Source organism: Macaca nemestrina, chromosome 10 (genome assembly GCF_043159975.1).
Source record: "Macaca nemestrina isolate mMacNem1 chromosome 10, mMacNem.hap1, whole genome shotgun sequence".
In the NCBI taxonomy this organism is placed as follows: Eukaryota; Metazoa; Chordata; class Mammalia; order Primates; family Cercopithecidae; genus Macaca; species Macaca nemestrina.
Genome location: NC_092134.1, coordinates 19,947,417 through 19,967,735, shown reverse-complemented (window position 1 = coordinate 19,967,735; position 20,319 = coordinate 19,947,417). Strand labels below are relative to the sequence as shown.

Genomic DNA, 20,319 nt, shown 5'->3' with positions numbered 1-20,319 from the left:
GCCAGACAAGGCATTCATGTCTAGAGTGAACCAGGGCATGTGAAGGCCGTGGAGGTGGGCAGGCCTATAGGCTTGTCAGAGACTTCAGTTTCCTCCACAGAAATGTTTATCCATGTAGACTTACAGACTGGATTCACCAGGATTCCTTTTGCAAGTGACAAAAGTCCAACACAAATCCAGTTCAAACTGACTTGAGAAAAAAGGAGCTCATGGAGTGGACTGGTCCAGCTGCTGGCCCTCGAACCCCCAGTGGGGTGGGATAGTCCCATGTGAGCCAGGTGGACAGAGAGGGGTGAATATACTTCCCCCATCCCCTGCACATACCTGGCTCGGCCGCAGAGAACTGACCCTAGATCTCCAGGGGCAGGATTGGTCTTCCAGGCTGTTGATGACCAAGCCCTGTCCACAGCAGCCTGCTGTGGAGCTGAGAACAAGCCCTGTTTGAGCTGAGCTTGCAGTCCCAGGTGTTACATTAAGGCCCCTGCTAAAAGGCGAAGTTTCTGTCCTCGTAAGAATCCTAGTACTCCAGCAGCTGCCTCTCCAGGGCACTGACACTGTCCGTAGTTAGTGCAGTCGGTGGAGACTAAGTGGATTACGTATTCGTAGTACCTCAGGGTCAGAGGAGATCCAAACAATCGCAGGTAAAGGATCCCCCAGCACTGCTGTGCTGGGACTCACACGGTATCCCCTCCCTTCCTCCTACCCTCACCCTGTAAAGGTGTCCATAGGCAGGCAAGTAAGAGAAGCAAAGCTCAGTGGAACTATGTTCTGATATTTTGTCCCTTTTTATTTTGCTTTTGGCAGCCTAAAGGACTTTTACGATATCTACGAAGTTGCGGCTTTGAAGTGGAAGGTGAGTTCTCCTCTGAGACCATAGGAGCAGTAGACAGACAGGTCCCCAAGTGGGGCAGTGAGAAGCAGGGACACCCCAAGATCCAGCTCTCTCCCTGCTACAGCAGCTCAGCCCCCAGCTTGGCATGGTACACTTCAGGGATCACAGGTGGCCCCCAGCCCCCAAATCTGCCCTCACATTTGTGACATAGTGTCATGGTTAACAGCACCCAATCTCACTTAGACCCCATTAGTCACTGTGTGACATCAGGCAGGTTGCTGAGCCTTTCTGAGCCTTGTTTTGCCTGGGAAGTGGCATAATGATAATCCCTACTGACAAAGCTAATTTCAGGACTATACTAAAATAATGCCCCTGCATGGCACATTGTAAATGCTTGGTACACACTGGCTGGCTGTGTTGTCATATAGATCCCTGAAGGTTAACATTGTTCCCCAGTTTAGCAGGGTGAACAGGAAAGGAAGCCAGCATCCTGGCTCCAGGGCACGGCTCTGGTCCCTGGCCCTGACACCCTCCCTCTTGGTCCTGTTATCTACCAGGCCAAGAAAAACAGAGAGCACTGGTTTGATGAGCTTCCCAGGACGGCGCTCCTCATCTTCAAAGGTAAGTGGGCTTGAATATGGCAGGTGTTGGCAGCTGGGGGCTGACGGAAGTTTTCAGAGACCACCGAGGAGCATCTGAGGAGAGGTTCAGACAGGTGTGTGTGTGTGTTTGTCTGAATGTGTGTGTGAAGAGACAGCGTGATTACCCCAGCAGGGAGGTAAGCGTGGTAGGAAGCAGATTGGAGAGAAATGGGTAACTTAACCCAACCAAAATGGGTAACTTAACCCAACCAAGACATTTGGGGAATTTTTCTTTTTTCATACAAAAGCAAAGATATTCATTGAAGAAACTTGAAAGTGAGATAATTAGAAGTAAATGGAAATTTACCACCCAGATAACCACTGTTAATTCTCTGATGTGTTTCCCTCCGTGCCGTTTTTCTATGCATTTTTAAAACAATAGGGTGACATTATATATTCTATTCTGTTATCTACCTTTTCATCCAATTTTATATATATATATATATATATATATTTTTTTTTTTTTTTTTTTTTTTTTTTTTGAGATGGAGTCTCGCTCTGTCGCCCAGGCTGGAGTGCAGTGGTGCGATTTCAGCTCACTGCAACCTCCGCCTCCCAGGTTCAAGTGATTCTCCTGCCTCAGCCTCCTGAATAGCTGGGACTACAGGCACTTGCCACTGTGCCTGGCTAATTCTGTGTGTGTGTGTTTTTAGTAGAGACAGGGTTTCACCATGCTGGCCAGGCTGGTCTCGAACTCCTGACCTCGTGATCTGCCTGTCTTGGCCTTCCAAAGTGCTGGGATTACAGGAGTGAGCCACCATGCCCAGCCCCAGTAATATATTTTTACCTTCCTCTTATGACAGGATGTATACTTACTTTGCATGACCCCTTGAATAATGCTTGTGTAGTGTAAAGTTTGAAAATTTGAAATTGGGTGCTCATATTATTAACCTGACAATTGCCCGTTAATTTCATGCCAGTTTCAGCAGTGGTCAGCAGAGCTTTGTCTTGCTCTATCTGGATTCCAGGTTGCTCAGCCTCTCCCCAGAGCAGCTACAGTCAGTGCAGTCTTGTCTGGGGGTCTGAACAGAAGTGTGGGTACCACTCTTTGAGTAGGACCCTCCTTTCTTTTTTTTTTTTTTTTTTTTTGAGACGGAGTCTCGCTCTGTCGCCCAGGCTGGAGTGCAGTGGCGCAATCTCCGCTCACTGCAAGCTCCGCCTCCCGGGTTTACGCCATTCTCCTGCCTCAGCCTCCCGAGTAGCTGGGACTACAGGCGCCCGCCACCTCGCCCGGCTAGTTTTTTGTATTTTTTAGTAGAGACGGGGTTTCACTAGGTTAGCCAGGATGGTCTCGATCTGCTGACCTCGTGATCCACCCGTCTCGGCCTCCCAAAGTGCTGGGATTACAGGCTTGAGCCACCGTGCCCGGCCAGGACCCTCCTTTCTTAACCTCTGGGCTAAAGACCATGCTTACCTGCATGCACAAAGAATGTGGTAGGTGGTCGCACCTGCCCAGAAGGAGATAATAATAATAAAGGATACGGGGCCCGGCATGGTGGCTCACGCCTGTAATCCCAGCACTTTGGGAGGTTGAGGCGAGCGGATCACGAGGTCAGGAGATCAAGACCATCCTGGCTAACACGGTGAAACCCCGTCTCTACTAAAAATGCAAAATAGTAGCTGGGCGTGGTGGCGGGCACCTATAGTCCGAGCTACTCGGGAGGCTGAGGCAGGAGAATGGCGTGAACCCGGGAGGCGGAGCTTGCGGTGAGCCGAGATCGCACCACTACACTCCAGCCTGGGTGACAGAGCGAGACTCCGTCTCAAAAAAATAAAATAAAATAAAAAATAAAAAATGAAGGATACGGTAGGGGAAACAAGTGCATAAATTTACATTTTAACAAGTCTTTTCTTCAAATAGGCATTAATATCCTTGTGAAGTCCAAGGCCTTCCAGTATTTCATGTGTAAGTATGAAATATCTCCACTCTAGGCCACTTTCCCCCTGAGTCCTTTGCTGTTCTAGAAGCAGGAGAGGCAAGAGATTGGTCCTAGAATCCTGTGTTTGACTTTTTACTGTGGGGAATTCTCAGCATGTATAAAATTGGAGAAAACATTACCACACGCATCCCCGTGCCCATCACCCATCTGTATCCTCACTGTGGCTCATCATCCCCTCTAGCCCTAGATTTTTTGGAAGCAAATTCCAGAACTACAGAGTTGATTGGTCGATATGTCTCTTGAGTTTGTTTTAATCTCTAGGCTCCTCTTCCTCCCCTCATGCAGTATTTAGGTGAGGAAGCAAGATTTGGGTTTTGTGTGTTCCTCTGTTGCCCTTTCCTGGAATTTAGTAGTTCTATCTAGAGCTATGCTGTGCGGTGTGGAAGCCATTGGCCACATGCGGCCATTTACATTTAAGCTAATTAAAATGAAAAAATCAGCTTAGCAGTCACATTTCAAGTGCTTAATAGCCACAAATGGCTAATGACTACCAATTGGATGGTGCAGATAAGAAAATTTTCATTGTCACGAAAATTCCCTTGGATAGTACTAACCTAGAGGCTTGATCCAATTTGGTCTTTCCAAGGAGCTCTGGTTCCTTTTAGTAGGAGATGGTGTTAGAGACACAATTCGAGGCGTTGAGTGCTCGTTGCTTGGGTTGGTCACTGTTTCTAGGCCTTCCCATGGACAGAACTAGGGTTTTGTTTCTTTAAAGATAAACTGTTGTGAGTTCATGCTGATACTTCACATTCAGGCCTACAGGGATTTTAAGATTAAGAATCTAGATGTGTAAGACTGATTTCATGAATCTTACACATCTAGATTCTCAATCCTTTTTTTTTTTTTTTTTTTTTTTGTGAGACAGAGTCTCAATTCAGTCTCTCAGGCTAGCGTGATCTCAGCTCACTGCAACCTCCACCTCCCGGGTTCTAAGTGATTCTCCTGCCTCAGCCTCTCGAGTAGCTGGAATTACAGGTGTGCGCCACCACGCCTGGCTATTTTTGTATTTTTAGTAGAGATGGAGTTTCACCATGTTGGCCAGGCTGGTCTCGAACTCCTGACTTCAGGTGATCCACTTACCTCAGTCTCCCAAAGTGCTGGGATTACAGGCGTGAGCCACGTGCCTGGCCTAGATTCTCAATCTTAAAATCCAGATTGTCTTTGAAGACAATCAGACACCAACAAAGAAGAAAAATATCCAGGTTCCTAACTACACTGGCACAGTTATTCATTTGCTTTATCTCACAGTCCCAGGATAACAACTGCAACGCAATCCCAATGATATAATTCCTAGAAACATCAGTCTGGGGATGTACATTCAGATTACTGTGGGGTTTTTTGTTTGTTTGTTTGAGACAAGGACTTAGTCTGGTGCCCCAACAATGGCACAGTCATAGTTCACTGCAGCCTTGACTTCCCAGGCTCAATGCATCCTCCCACCTCAGTCTTCTGAGTAGCTGGGACCACAGGTGCGCACCGCCACACCCGGCTAATGTTTTTATTTTTTGTAGAGTTGGAGTGTTCTCATGTTGCTCAGGCTGGTCTCAAACTCCTGGCCTCAAGCCATTCTCCTGCCTTGGCCTCCCATAGTGCTGGGATTACGGGTGTGAGCCACTGTGCCTGGCCTTGTGTTTTAAGGTCACCTGGAATAGTTCCTTTCCATGTGGACATGTCACCAATGGGATATACATTTGGATTTTTTTATGCCATGTTATTTTTTATTTTTTGGGATTGCTTTTGACATTTTATTTTATTTTACGGCCAGGCATGGTGGCTCAGACCTAAAATCCCAGCACTTCGGGAGGCCGAGGTGGTTGGATTGCTTGAGCCCAAGAGTTCGAAACCAGCCTGGGCAACATGGTGAGACCCCCATCTCTACAAAAAAATACAAAAGTTAACTGAGTGTGGTAACTCACACCTGTAGTCCCAGCTACTTGGGAGGCTGAGGTGGGAGGATCACCCGAGCCTGGGGAGGTTGAGGCTGCGGTGCGCCGTGATGGCGCCACTGCACTCCAGCCTGGGCAACAGAGTGAGATCCCCCATCTCAAAAAAAAAAAAAAAAAAAAAAAACAAATTTTGTTTCATAATTACGTAAATTAGGACTGGGCATGGTGGCTCATGCCTGTAATCCCAACACTTTGGGAGGCCAAGGCAGGCAGATCACTTGAGGTCAGGAGTTCGAGACCAGCCTGAGCAATGTGGTGAAACCCCATCTCTACCAAAAATAGAAAAAAGTAGCCATGCACGCCTGTGGTCCCAGTTACTTGGGAGGCTGAGGCGGGAGGATCGCTTGATCCTGAGAGGCAGAGGTTGCAGTGAGTTGTGATGGCGCCACTGCACTCCAACCTGAGTGACACAGCGAGACTCCATCTCAAAAAAAAGCAAAAAAAATTATGTAAAATACATGGTTCCAAGTCAGATCTACAAAAAATATATATATTGAAGGAAATTTCATTTCTATCCCTGTCACTTCCCACAGTGGGCAACTTTTATTTATGGCTTCTTCCATTGTTTAAAACCTGTAAGTTGGATGCATATCAATATCTCTGTCTTAACCAATAGCATATTTTATGCACTTTTTTCTGCCACCTGGCTTTTTGCAGTTAACAATGTGCCCTGGAGACCAATTCATGGTAATATGTAGAAATGAGGCTGGGTATGGTGGCTCACACCTATAATTCCAGCACTTAGGAAGGCAGAGGCGGGTGGATGACTTGAGCCCAGGGGTTTGAAACCAGCCTGGGCAATGTGGCAAAACCTCAGCTCAACAGAAAATACAATAATTAGCTGGTGTGGTAGTGTGCGCCTGTGTTCCTAGCTCCTCAGGAAGCTAAGGTGGGAGGATCGCTTGAGCCCAGGAGGTGGAGGTTGCAGTGAGCCAAGATCACGCCCCACTGCACTTCAGCCTGGGTGACAGTAAAACCCTGTCTAAAAAAAAAAAAAAAAAAAAAATTAATATGTAGAAATGTACCTCGTCTCTTTTCTTTCTTCTCTCTTAGAGAGAGGGTCTTGCTCTGTCACCCAAGCTGGAGTGCAGTGGCACAAGCATAGCTCACTGCAACCTTGACCTCCTGTGTTCAAACGGTCCTCCCACCTCAGCCTCCTGAGTAGCTGGGCCCACAACTACCACACCTGGCTAGTTGTTTTTATTTTTTGTAGGGATGTGGTCTCCCTGTGTTGCCCAGGCTGGTTTCGAGCCGCTGGGCTCAACGCAATCTGCCTGCCTCAGGCTTCCAAAGTGCTGGGATTACAGGTGTGAGCCACTGTACCCAGCCTGTGTTTGTTTTTATGGTTAAAGTATGCCACTTTATGAACGTATCATAGTCTGCTCAACCACTCCCCTACTGATGATCATTGAGATTGTTGCCAGTGTTTTGCTATCACAAATCGTGCTGCAGTGAATAGCTTTCAGATACATCTTACATTTTTGCCAGTGCATCATTGGGATGGTTTCTGGAAAGTGGGATCGCTAGGCGAATGGCTTAATGCATATGCAGTTTTTCTAAAGAGTTCATGCAATTTTTTAAAATTAGAAGTCTCTAGGGGAAAACACATGTTTTCAATCCTTGAATGCCTTGTATATTGTCCATCTTTTACACCAATTTGGAATAATCTCTACATCATAACTGGTGTTCACACAGTGACAGAGGGAGTGTTTTTAGAAATTTGTAGCTGTTTCTAGGTGAAAACACTGGTTGATTTAGCTCCCTTGGTAAGAGCACTGAGCAGAAAGACGTTCCCAATCAAATGGGTGTGTGGAGCAGCCCTGTTCTCCCCATCCCATAGAGCTCCAGGAAGTTAACCAGGGACGGCAACTGTGACCTGCAGATTTCTAAGCCCCCCCTGTTATTTCTCTGTCTTTTATGGGCCTGTGTATTTCAGACTTGGTGGTGGCAGTCAACGGGGTCTGGATCCTCGTGGAGACGTTTATGCTGAAAGGTGAGCCCTGCTTGGGGACTGGCCATGTCCTGGCCGGCACACCCAGCTTGCCTGTGAGCTGCTACTTCTCTGCCTTACAGGTGGGAACTTCTTCTCCAAGCACGTGCCCTGGAGTTACCTCGTCTTTCTAACTAGTAAGTTTCTGACATGGCTTTGCTGGACTGCTTGTTTTAAAATTGTCTGGGAGAACTTTTATTCAGTATAGAACCTCATGGTTCTTCTCTAAAACAGGAAGCTATAAAGAGACGGAGTATTTAGTCGGATTCCGTGTTGTCCCTGTTTAAAACTCTTTCGTGGTTGTCCACTGCCCTCTGGATGGAGCCCAGAATCCTAGGCGTGTGTGGCCCTCCACTCGCTTGCCAGCGCCGTGTCCCCCGCTGCACGCTGTTGCCCTCCTCAGTGGCCTCTGCTGCCTGCTGCTCTCGCCTGCCTCTGGGCTGTGCACAGGGGTTTCCTCTGCCTGGTGGCGTCTCCCCCAGCCTCTTCCTGACTTTCCTGCTCCTTCTATCAAGTCTGAGCACACTGTGCTGTCATTCCCTGTTGGCGTCTTTTCTCCCACCGAGCTGATAAGCTCTCTGCCCCAAGGGGTGCCCTGCACTGGTCACTGTTGCACACCTGGTACCCAGTGCAAGGCCCAAGATGGAAGGGGTGGTCAGGACACACCTGTTGGATGGACAAATGGTTAGCAGGGCCCTGCCCAGAGACAGGAAGGGAGGATTTCTCTCTCTCTTTTTTTTTTTTTGGCAGGATCTTTCTCTGTTGCCCAAACTGGAGTGCAGTGGTGTGATCATAGCTCACTGCAACCTCAACCTCCCGGGCTCAAGGGATCCCAAGTAGCCTCAGCCTCCCAAGTAGCTGGGATTATAGGCACACAGCGCCACCATGCCTGGCTAATTTTTGTATTTTTTGTAAAGACGGGGTCTCACTATGTTGCTCAGGCTGGTCTCCAACTCCTGGGCTCAAGTGATCCTCCTCTCTTGGCCTCCCAAAGTGCTGGGATGATAGGCATGAACTACTATGCCTGGCCAGTTTCTTTTAAGCAGATTACTCAGTTGCCCACCATCTGGGCCCTCTCATGGAGCACCTGCTCTCACGGTGGGACATGAGTGAGGCCTGGGCTCAGCCTGGAGGGCACATGGCCAGCAGGAAGGCTGCAGACTGTGGAGGAGCCTCAAAGAGGAGACCGAGCAGGGGGAGGATGTGGCGGGGCTGCTGCCAATGGACTCCTTCTGTCCGCAGTCTATGGGGTGGAGCTGTTCCTGAAGGTCGCCGGCCTGGGCCCTGTGGAGTACTTGTCCTCCGGATGGAACTTGTGAGTGGACAGCATGTTTCTGACGCAAAGCTGAAACTCTGATGGTGGCCCCAGACCCTTCTCTGCACACCCCAATCCCGGGCCATTTCTGGAATTGCAGAGGGAAGGTCTGAGGACGGGCCGAGGCCTGTGTCTCCCTCAAGCAGCCCTGCCCCCAGCCCAGGAACTTCCCAGGGTCAGGCCCTTGTCTGAAGCCTCTCAGACCACCCATGCCAGTCCTTCTGGAAAAGGCCTCTTGAGGTGCCACAGGCTGGTTGGCTCTTCCTGAGTCATTAAACTTTTTTCTCTTCCATAAAAACCACAATGCCCACAGAGAAGAATGCTCCCCCACCTTCCTTGATCAGCAGTATTGAGACCCACGTGGCCCTTCTGCCTGTTCCCCAGAGCGTGGGAGGTCACTTCCCTGCCCTGTTCAAGTTAACTGGCCTGTGAAGTCAGGTTGCACTCATGAGGTCTTGAGCCGTGAGGGCGAGGGGGTTGACACGCAGTGTGGGCCGCGAGGGCGAGGGGGTTGACACGCAGTGTGGGCCGCGAGGGCGAGCGGGTTGACACGCAGAGTGGGCCGTGAGGGCGAGGGGGTTGACGCGCAGAGTGGGCCGCGAGGGCGAGGGGGTTGACGCGCAGTGTGGGCCGCGAGGGCGAGGGGGTTGACGCGCACATTGGGCCGCGAGGGCGAGGGGGTTGACGCGCAGAGTGGGCCGCGAGGGTGAGGGGGTTAACACACAGAGCAGAGCTGGGAGGAGCTGACAGCACATGTGTGCCCTGTGTGTCTGGAGAGGAGAGAGGGTCCTCTGGCTTGGGGCAGGGCAAGCTGTTCTAATGTGAATCTCACTGGAAGGGCCTGCTGTCTTCCCTCAGAAAGTTCCCTGGGGTCAGGCTGGTCCGCAGTGTGTAGCCAGATGTCTGTTGAGTGGAAGACGAGGCCTGTCTCCAGGGCTGCGGACTCCGGGGCTTCTTTCCTCCCTGTCGTTAGACCAGCACGGGGCCCTTTGGAGGGGGTTCCCGGGCATTTCTGGCCCTGGGGTCAGAGCACTGAGGCCTGACTCCCAAGACGCATGCTGGGACAGGGCCTGGCCACCTTGAAGCCCCAGGGTGGCAGGAAGTTCTTCCCGCAGCCGGCTGGTTCCTGTTGGTGTTGCTGTGTCTGGGCTCCGTGGGAGGGTGGCTGTGCACGGTGCCGGGGAGGGGAGCAGGCGCAGGGAGGCTCAGGGCCACAGGGTGGACCTTGGCCTCTCCCCTCCTGCAGGTTTGACTTCTCCGTGACAGTGTTCGCCTTCCTGGGACTGCTGGCGCTGGCCCTCAACATGGAGCCCTTCTATTTCATCGTGGTCCTGCGCCCCCTCCAGCTGTTGAGGTGATGGGGCAGGGCAGAGCTGGAGAAGGAGAGGGAGAAAGAGAGGGAGGGCGGGAATGCCCCAGGATTGGTCCAGGAAGTGACCCAGAAGAGCCAGAAGGTTCACAAGCCAGAGTCATAGATGTCACCCCCTGCAGAAGTGCCATGGGGTCACCATCCCCACCCCTGAGGGTATGCAGGCTGCCTGTGCCCATCCCCTCACTGCACCAGGCACCTCTGGGCAGAGAAGCCCAGCCCATGACTCATGTGCACCCCACCCGAGGTGGCATGGCACCAGCCACAGGAGCCCATGTGCTCAGTCGCAGATCACAGAGCCACAGGTCTGAGGCTTGGAAGGGCCTTTCAGGGACCCCTTGTGCTTTTCTGGCTCAGCCTCTAGTAGAGAAAAGTCCTGTGTGGGTCCCAGTGATTTCCCAGGGACACTGGAGGAAGTCCCAGGCGAGCCTGCCCCACTGATGGTATCTCTTCCTAATGAGGGGTCCCCAGGTTCTCTGCCCTCAGAGCCTGGGTTTGCCTCCTGACCCTCCAGCTGCAACCCCATCCACGTCCACCCCATCCTCTCCCAAGGCGGGATGGGCAGGGCAGGTGCCGGGAGGGGTGGTGGCGTCTATGGAGGAAAAGCCTACCGCTTTGGCGTGTGGGGGTGGCCTGGGGCTGTCCCTGAGTGTCCGCCTCCCTCCCACTCCCTGCCACCCTTCTTCACTGGTGAGCTCCGTTGCCCCTACTCCCCGGGGCACACGGGCTTCTCCCCCGTCTTCCCCGGGAGCCAGGCCTTGCTCTTGTCTGAGCCTGCAGCTCTACTGCAAGGAGACGCAGCCTGGCCCTGCTCCTTGTCATGGAAGGGCCCCGCCCAGCCGGTGTCCTGGGGCCACCACGGTCCCTTCCTTCATGCATGAGTCACCTGGGCCAAGCTCAGGGTTGGTGGCGCCCAAGGGAGCAGACGCAGGTGGAGGAGATGCCCTCGCCTGTCTTCAGCATGTGGCGTGTGGAAGGCGGGGCTGGCATGTTCTGAGGGCGGGGGCTGAGGCATGCGCCTGTGTGTGGAGGTGACGGGCGTCCTCCTCACTCAGGCTGTTTAAGTTGAAAGAGCGCTACCGCAACGTGCTGGACACCATGTTCGAGCTGCTGCCCCGGATGGCCAGGTACTGCCAGCCCCCACCCCGGCCTGCAGGTCCAGGTGCCATGCGGTGGTGCCCCGTGGGGGCGGGAGCCGAGTGGCAGTTGGGGGAAAGGAGTTCCACAAAGGACTGCAATTGAGGGCCTGACAGGGCTCCAAGGAGCCTGGAATCTTGACCACCACAGGTCTCCTGGGCACCATTTTTCTCCACTGACCTGTCTGACATGTTTAGTAGGGAGGGCAGGGAGCTGTCAACTTGCTTACCACCTGTGTCTACGTTCACAGGTAAGGGGTCACCTGTGAGTCTACCTTCACAGGTAAGGGGTGAATCTCTGGGAAAGGGGCATTTGTTCATAGCGTCCTGACTTGAGCCGTTTTTCACCCCAGAGCTGCCCCACGAGGCCCCTTCCCCGCAGGCACTTTCCAGTTGGTGAACCGACCTGGGGCGTGGCCCCACAGTCAGCCCCACGGGTCCGAGGAGGCCAGGGCTGTGGAGGAGTCGTTCCCCCTCCTGCCGGCCCCGCATCACCCTGCCCCTGTCGCCCCACAGCCTGGGCCTCACTCTGCTCATCTTTTACTACTCCTTCGCCATCGTGGGCATGGAGTTCTTCTGCGGGATCGTCTTCCCCAACTGCTGCAAGTGAGTAGGCGGTGCCCGGCCCCACCCAGCCCCAGGCAGTCTGCGTTTCCAGGGCAGAGGGCTGGCCAGGGCCAGGATTGGTGTCCTTGTGGCCTTGGGGTCCTCAGGGATGCTCCTCTCTGAGCAACCACCTTGCTTTGCTTTCAGGGCTTAGTTGAGTGCAGTGAGCTAAACGAGGGTCCTGGACTCAGGGTCCCTGTTTCCCCATCCCCCAGATAGGGTCGGGAGCCGTCAGCTCACCCTCTGCCGAGGGCTGGAGACCACCCCTGAAGTAGCCCGGGTCCAGAGGTCAAGTGCCATGGCTTCCTCCCACTTCTCCTGGAGTGGCTGGGGACCTGGGCCAAGACCAGTCTTCTAGGGACAGCATCATAGGATAAGACAGACGGACACGTGCAAGAAGGTCATGGTGCTCAGGGATGGGGAGCAGAGAGTGAAATCTCCCATGACCACTCCCTTTCTCCTGAGCCGCCACAGTGAAATCACTGCACACCGCCATTCATTCATCCTCAGTTCAGAGTCCTCTTGCATTTGGTCTTTACAGCCTCAAGCACTGATGAGGAAACAGTTTTACAAAGACACTGGTAGCTTTGAGACCCAGTTTGAGTGTCAAGCTTGGTCTGGAACCAGAAGCCTATAGCAGTGGGTCCCAGACTTTAGAGCACATTGCAGTCACCAGGGAGCTTAGTGCAAGCTCGAGACCTCACCCGTGCATCTGATGCGTGCATGTGGAAGGAGGCTCCCTGGTGGCCCAGACACTAGACTTCTATAAACATTAGCATGGATATTAACACAACAGCCATAAAGGATTAGAAGAAAAGTGGCAAATATGAGCTCCTCAAAACAGGGCCAACCTTTTCAAATACTTGCTCAGGCCAAGTATCAGGGAAGCCCAAGTAGGGAATTCTTTCCCTGGGGCTGTGGCCTGGTGTCCAGCCTCAAGAGCAGATCCTAGATGGGGCAGGTGCAGAGGAGGCCCTTGCCTCTCCTCCCTCCCCTGCAGGCAGTGGTGAGAGAGAAGGCCCCGCCTGCGGCAGAGAACTTCCAGGTGACAGAGGTGGGTCAGGCTGGCCAGGGGCTCCCACCAAGCCCAGCAGGCAGGAGTAGCCAAGGGCGTTCCTCCAGCGGGGACCCAGGCATGAGGTGGAGAGGGTTAGGCAGGAAACGAGACTGCGGGCAGAACAGAAGGATTCTTGGCCAGACTTTGGTTTGTTTCAGAGTTCTGTCCTCTCTGGAGGTGACCGATCGCCTTGTGACCCTCCCTCCTTTCTCCCTTGTGCTCCGGCCAGCACGAGTACAGTGGCAGACGCCTACCGCTGGCGCAACCACACCGTGGGCAACAGGACCGTGGTGGAGGAAGGCTACTATTATCTCAATAATTTTGACAACATCCTCAACAGCTTTGGTGAGTGGGAAAAATCACAGGGGGCACATTCCCTGGGGACCCCGTCCTTGTCACCACGGGTCCCAGAGGTGTTGTAGCAAAAGTGTCTGGGCCTCTCCCTCCAGCACCGAGGGCCACACTTTCTGGAAGCCTCCCCGGCCCAGGTGGAGGACATGGTCTGCCCAGCCTTAGCAGTGAAGTCCAGGCCGGATCCCGGAGCTCACTCGGTTGCCTGATTCCACTCTTTCCTGATACTTTCTCAGTATTTGGGGAGGAGAAGAGATGCAAGCCTTAGCTGGGCGGGGTCCCCTCATCACACTGCCACTTGCAGAATGGGACCCAGCCACACCAATGCTGCTGCAGCTGCACTGCCCCCCAGCTCAGGCTGCCCACAGCCCTCTGCCCACCCCCATGAAGAGGCGAACACAGCCAAACCGCCTCTCCAGAAAAAGGGTGTGCCCCCATGACACCCCAGATCTGCACCCAGTAAGATCCAGATGGTCTCGTGTGGCACAGGCTGCCGAGGCAGAGGGTGTGTCCTCTTGGGGCCGGGCCACAATGTCCTGTGGAGCCAGCGCCCTAGGAGTGCCTTGCCTGGTCCTTCCTGGAGCTCACAACCCAAGCGGTCATATGGTGACCCCCTCATCTCAGCACACGGCACCCAGGATAGCTGGCAAGAGGCCACTCGAAGTTGACTTTGAAGTGGGGCCTCATCAGAATGCTTCTTTCTCCCTTCCCCTGGCAGTGACCCTGTTTGAGCTCACAGTTGTCAACAACTGGTACATCATCATGGTAAGAGCTCGGGCACCTCTGGGGGTGTCTTCCTGTCAGTCCTGGGGTCGACCCTGGGTCTCCCCCCCAACCCAGGGTGTATCATTCTTCCCATAGCCGCAGGGCTGGGGGTCTTGAGTCATGCTGTGTTGGTGTTCAGCCACAGGATGGCTGGGCCCGGGGAGCCACCCTTCCCAGCGTTGGCTGGACTCGGCTGTCACTCCCATCTCCCTGCATGTTCCCAGCAGCCAGGAGATGGCACTTAAACTCTGGGTCTCTGTCCTGTCTTGCCCACTGTAGGGATGACTTTTCCCTCTAGTGACAATGCGGCGAGCATTGCTGATCTCTTTATTCCATTCCTTAAACTTTCCCGACTCCCAGCCCTACTGAGATAAAGGCTGCCCTGGTTCTGGATCCAGCCATCCAAGGGAGCAGCCAGGGCTCCTTCAGCAGTCAGGAATTAGTGTTGGGCCCAGGGGGGCAAGCTCCCACCCCTCCGTCTCTCACAGCCAGCCACAAATCAGGGTGGGGTCTAAGAAGAGCCAGGGCCATGGAGCAGCCTGTGTAGACGGGGACCTGCCCTGCATGGGCACCCCCTCACTGGCTGCTTCTCTTGGTCTCCAGGAAGGCGTCACCTCTCAGACCTCTCACTGGAGCCGCCTCTACTTCATGACCTTTTACATTGTGACCATGGTAGGTCCCGGACCACAGAACGCTCTTTGTCCTTCGTCTTCCATGTCACCAGCTGCCCCTGCTCTTCAGGCTGCAGCGTCAGGGAGTGGGGCTGGGTCCCATATGGCCGGGCTCTGTTGAGCGTGGGCTGCGCAGCCACGGACACTCACCCACCCTCCTCCCCTGTCTTGCCCCTCCCTTCCTGTCCCTGGCCAGGTGGTGATGACGATCATTGTCGCCTTCATCCTCGAGGCCTTCGTCTTCCGAATGAACTACAGCCGCAAGAACCAGGACTCGGAAGGTCTGCAGGGATGATGCCTTGGGCATTTGATGTCTGCCGCCCACCCAGCTCTGTCTGTCTGTCTGGGTGGCCGTCCAGCCAGCCATCAGGCTGTCATTTTTCTGCTGTCTGGTTGTCCAGCTTATCTATCTGGCTTGTCTTTCTAGATCTTGTATTTGTATTGATTTTCAAATATTTAATGTCAGAAGACATGATCTAACTTTAAAAAAAGAGTGCATGTCATAGTTGGAGAAAAATCAAGAAGTAGAGAAAGGCTTATGTGGCAGCAGCAGCCCGTGCCCTGCCTTCCCCCTCCCATCCTCCAGAGGCTTCTCCCTCTTAGCTATTTCTTCTGTTAGTCATCTCCACATTTCTCAATAATAGGTTCACATTACGGTTCTTGATTTAAATGGTGTAAACATTGTTTACAGCACAGGCGAATCGTATTCCTGCTGCAACTGGATGGTGCTGGCTTTAGTGACTGCCTCACTCTTCCCAAATTCAAAACTGTCCGCCCTTGATTGCTTGAGCCCAGCAGGTCATGGCTGCAGTGACCATGATCACACCACTGCACTCCAGCCTGGGCAGCGGAGTGAGACCCTGTCTCTCAAAACAGACAGAATACCCCGTGCCCACACCTGTTACTACTCATCCTCAGATCTCTGTCGTATCAGACCGTCTGACCATTTTCTCTGTGTTTAGAGGCCCCTTCCTGAAACCCTCTGGCCCTGTAACAGCTGCTGGCTAGACCTGCACTCCTGATATCACAGCAGAGGGAGGGGAAGGGAAGGGAGGGCCGAGGAGGAGAGCAGGATGCCAATGCAGTGTCGGTTTAGAGAGGGAACCTTAAGACCCCTTGTGGAGGGGGGTCAGGGAGGTACGAGACCCAGCCAGGTTGGCAGCTCCAGCCCCAGGCCCTTCCCACACCTGCCCTCCCTCCCTGCAGTTGATGGTGGCATCACCCTTGAGAAGGAAATCTCCAAAGAAGAGCTGGTTGCTGTCCTGGAGCTCTACCGGGAGGCACAGGGGGCCTCCTCGGACGTCACCCGGCTGCTGGAGACCCTCTCCCAGATGGAGAGATACCAGGTGAGGAGCCCAGGCCCTGGTCCGAAGGAGGGAGGCAGGTTTCACCATGGTGTGATCCCTTCCCTCAGATATTGGTAACATTTTTGAGTGACACAGTTGCAAAAGCCGGAGAAGTGGGAGAGGCCAGCTGTGGCACCAGGGGTGGGACCTGAACATCTGCAGCCCAGCCCTGCAGCCTCTGCTCTTCCTTAGCAACGTTCCATGGTGTTTCTGGGACGGCGATCAAGGACCAAGAGCGACTTGAGCCTGAAGATGTACCAGGAAGAGATCCAGGTAGGAGCCTGGCTGACCATGCTGCGAGTCCTCCCCCGAGCTACAGCCTGGGAGGGGCAGGGAGCTGCTCCCCAGCCCTCTGAGGAGAGGGAGAAGGCTGGTAGAGAGATGCGGATCGTCCGTCGGGACCACTGCTGGGGGTTGTGTGGGACCTGAGTGGGGCCCACTTAGCCTTAAACCCTTGACACGTGCACAGCAGAGGCAGCTCTCCCATTTGCCTGCCGCCATATGTCCCTGCCCCTTATGAATTCTCCAGAACCTCGTCTCCATCTCTTATTCTGAGTCAGCTGCAAACTCAAACATGTGTAGCAAGAAACAGCGAGCAAAGAGGAAAGAGCAGTGACGGTGGTGAACTGGCAAGGATGTGCCTGTCCAAAGGGGACACAGCCTCCTCCCAGCTCCAGCGAGTACTGCCCAATAGGAAGAAGGTCTACTGTGGCCAGGCTGCTTGGTGTTTTGTTTTGAGATGGAGTCTCGGTCGTCTCCCATGCTGGAGTGCAGTGGCGCGATCTAGGCTTACTGCAACCTCCGCCTCCTGGGTTCAAGCGATTCTCCTGCCTCAGCCTCCCCAGTAGATTACAGGCACACACCACCACACCTGGCTACTTTTTGTATTTTTAGTGGAGATGGGGTTTCACCATGTTGGCCAGGCTGGGACCGCTTGGAGTTTTTCATAATTGGGTGTTTGTTTTTTTTCTTTTAGAGATGGTATTGCTCTGTCACCCAGGTTGGAGTCCAGTGGCGCGATCATAGCTCACTGTAGCCTCCAACCCCCGGGTTCAAGTGATCCTCCCCACTCAGCCTACCCAAGCAGCTGGAACTACAGGTGTGCACCGTGACACCCTAATTATCTTATTTTGTAGCAGTGAGGTCTTGCTATGGTCTCAAACTCCTGGCCTCAAGCGATCCTGCCACCTTGGCTGCTAATTTAAGAAAAGGCAGGCCAGGCACGGTGGCTCACGCTTGTAATCCCAGCACTTTGGGAGGCCAAGGCAGGCAGATCACTTGATGCCAGGAGCTCAAGACCAGTCTGGCCAACATGGTGAAACCCTGTCTCTACTAAAAATACACAATTTAGCCAGGCCTGGTTCTGTGCACCTGTAATCCCAGCTACTGAGGAGGCTGAGGCAGAATTGCTTGACTCCAGGAGATGGAGGTTGCAGTGAGCCAAGATCATGCCACTGCACTCCAGCTTGGGTGACAGAGCAAGACTCTGTCTCCAAAAAAAAAAAAAAGGCAGAGTCAGATGTTTTTCTTTTTCCTTTTCTTTGCACAATCTCCCAATCTCTACATATTGGCAGCTAAGGAAAATATCTCACAAAGCACCATGTGGGCTGGCACTTGGCACTGTGCCTTCCAGACCGTGGGCCACCAGCACATGAGCCCTGCAGGGTCTTCTCAACCACCTCAGGGTTGCCAGGGCTCTGGGGAGCCTCTCCTACACCAGCTTTGCTCTGTTTTCTGGCATTTTAACAGCTTGAAGCCCTTCTGTTTCACTAAAACGGTGACAACCAGGGTCCACACCTGAAAAGCAGAAGGTGCCATCCCCAAAGCAGCTTACACATTCTCTTCAGGAACACAAGAGACTCAGGCAGTGTTCTCTGGGCTGATGTGTAGTGGCTCACTGAACTTGGTATCACAGAGACATGGAAATAATAGAAGCGTTTGACCTTGGGCAAGTCACTCCATGCCTGTCTGTGCAAGCGGACAACTGTGCAGCAGCACCCACTCAGGTGTGGTCGGAGGGAGGTGTGCTGCCCTCGGCCTCTGCCCTTCTGCCTGTCCATCTGCTCCAGGCCTCAGTTTTCCCCTCTGTAAAACAAGGGGGTCAGAACTAGGCCATCTCAAAACTCTAAAAGTCTATGGTTCAGTCTTTTTAAAAGTAGGGTAGGGTATGGTGGTGCATGCCTGTATTCCCAGCTACTTGGGAGGATGAGGCGGGAGGATCACTTGAGCCCAGGAGTGGAAGGCTGCAGTGAGCCGTACCTCGCCACTGCCCTCCAGCCTATGCCACACAGTGAGACTCTGTCTCCAAAAAAAAAGGAAATGTGGGGTATACTTCTTAATTCCTTAATTACCTGAATACCTCAGTCCCTGAAAATGTCAGAGGTTATAATCATGGCCTTGGGTGGTGCACTGTTGGATGTTTTCAGAATGACTTCACATTCCTGTTGGAGGGTGAAAGTTAGGTGAAGTATTAGCACAATACAGCTCTGAGCCTCAGTATCTCAGGTGTGAAATGGACACAATTCCTGCCAAGCTCAAAAGGGGTCCCTCAGGGGGACCCTTTAGTGAAGGGTTATGCTCACAAACAAGGGGCGAAGGTTGTTCCTGTGTGGACTTGTTGGAGAGCTGCTGTGTGCAAGCCTCCAGACACTAGGGAAAGATTTCATTGTCATTTTTGCCTCTGGGGCCATATTCAAAATTCCCAGCATTTCTGGGCCTGTGACAGGGGAGTTTCAGTACCAGCTGGGTGAGGCTGGCAGCCCTGCCCCCTCCAGCCTGGATGCTGTGGGCTGTGTGACCTTGTGGGGTGGGCGGGGCACGGGGTGGGGTGCAGCCCTCAGCGCCCCCTCTGCTCTCTTCTCCAGGAGTGGTACGAGGAGCATGCCAGGGAGCAGGAGCAGCAGCGACAGCTCAGCAGCAGCGCAGCGCCCGCCACCGAGCAGCCCCCCAGCAGCCGCCAGCGCTCCCAGACTGTTACCTAGCCCAGTGCCCGAAAGCTATCTCTTCTATGCAATAACACAATAGTATTACTCTACTGCGATGTACGGAACTGCGGTGTGTGTACACATACTCACGTATATGCACATATTTATATACAGGAAGAAAGAAGACAGACAAGATGGGGCTTGGTTTATAACCACCTTGCCCTGTTTTCCTTAACTCCAGAAGCCAGTTTGGTGAGGGGTGGGGTGTGGCCACCAGGTCTGAGCTCTTCCTACTGTGGAAGGCTCCAGAAACCCCTTCACAAGGAAACCCCTCACCTGGATCCAGTCGACTCTGCGGGGCTTGCCCCCCACGTGGGCTGGCCTCCATCGGCCATGTCCAAAGCCGTCACTGCTACTGCTTCAGGCTCACGTCCCCCCGACCTGATGGCATCCCCACCCCCTCTCCCTGCCGGCATGCCACAGGTTTCTATGTTTTGCTTTTGGGACAGAACCACTTAGGAAGGAAAGAACTCCTGGTCTCCAGGGTGGTATTTCAGCTTCTGTGATAATGTCATGCAACACTCTTCGGGGACCAGTGCCCGGGATCTAATGGGAAGCAGAATTGGGGTGACTGTGCCCATGTGGCCAGAGCTCAGTTAGCCAGTTCCAGGCGGCCACAGACTACACTGACCAATCTCCTCTCTTGGCTCTGCAAGCCTCCCACCCAGCCTTCTCTGGCTTAACCCTTATTGACAAAAATCCTTCCACAGTGGCCTCCTTGGGGACCCAGACCCTGGAGGAAGGGGCATGAGGCAGGAGGTAGGGCCGATGTCTGTAACCCAGACCACTTCCTGGAATGGGCTCTTGACCAAATCCCTTTTTTGTGATTTACCCATTCAAGCAAAACAACATTTTGATTAAGGATTGTGCTAAGCTGATACCAGGTCCTTCACACATGTGCACTAGGAACAGGAGCAAACAGCACAAGGAGACGCTCCCTGTGGGACGCAGCAGCCCTGTGGCCGTGACCCAGCTCCCAGCCACGCTCCCTGGCTCTGCTCACACCAGAGATTGCAGTAGCAGGAGCTGTTGGTGCAGAAGTAGGTTCAGATGAACCCTCAGTTAACGTCACCACCCCCCTCTCCCGCCACAGTACCCACAGAGGCAGGGTCAGTGCAGAGGTTGCTTTGGTTCCGCTTTCCTGGGCCACAGAACAGAGCACAGCACAGGTTCCACAGCAGGAGCTGCAGCGGCAGCATGGAGGGTGCGGAGGGCAAGGAGTGCGCTGCTGGGCATTCCCGGCCACCCCGGCCCTCTGGTGCCTGCTTTCTGTGATTTCAGAAGGAAGGTGGACAGAGGCTCCCTCTGGCCTTGTCCTTTTCCCAGCCACCGAATGGGCGAGGTGGTACCCAACCCCAGGGGAGCAGTAC

General features: G+C 53.5%; 1 protein-coding gene across 2 annotated transcripts in view; it reads left to right on the top strand.

Moving 5' to 3' along the window:
• The window catches only part of LOC105493375 (two pore segment channel 1), a 74,980-nt gene extending 54,982 nt beyond the window's left edge, over positions 1–19,998 (top strand). For both annotated transcript variants that reach the window (XM_011760953.2, XM_011760954.3), the window contains 16 exons: positions 805–853; positions 1,390–1,453; positions 3,335–3,379; positions 7,296–7,352; positions 7,433–7,486; positions 8,592–8,664; positions 9,911–10,018; positions 11,089–11,160; positions 11,686–11,775; positions 13,062–13,177; positions 13,902–13,948; positions 14,552–14,620; positions 14,816–14,900; positions 15,826–15,965; positions 16,158–16,238; positions 18,830–19,998. In XM_011760953.2, the coding sequence (XP_011759255.1) occupies positions 805–853; positions 1,390–1,453; positions 3,335–3,379; positions 7,296–7,352; positions 7,433–7,486; positions 8,592–8,664; positions 9,911–10,018; positions 11,089–11,160; positions 11,686–11,775; positions 13,062–13,177; positions 13,902–13,948; positions 14,552–14,620; positions 14,816–14,900; positions 15,826–15,965; positions 16,158–16,238; positions 18,830–18,946 (1,267 nt within the window). In that variant the 3' untranslated portion in view covers positions 18,947–19,998. The remainder of the gene's footprint in view (positions 1–804; positions 854–1,389; positions 1,454–3,334; positions 3,380–7,295; positions 7,353–7,432; positions 7,487–8,591; positions 8,665–9,910; positions 10,019–11,088; positions 11,161–11,685; positions 11,776–13,061; positions 13,178–13,901; positions 13,949–14,551; positions 14,621–14,815; positions 14,901–15,825; positions 15,966–16,157; positions 16,239–18,829) is intronic.
• Positions 19,999–20,319: the final 321 nt, after the last annotated feature.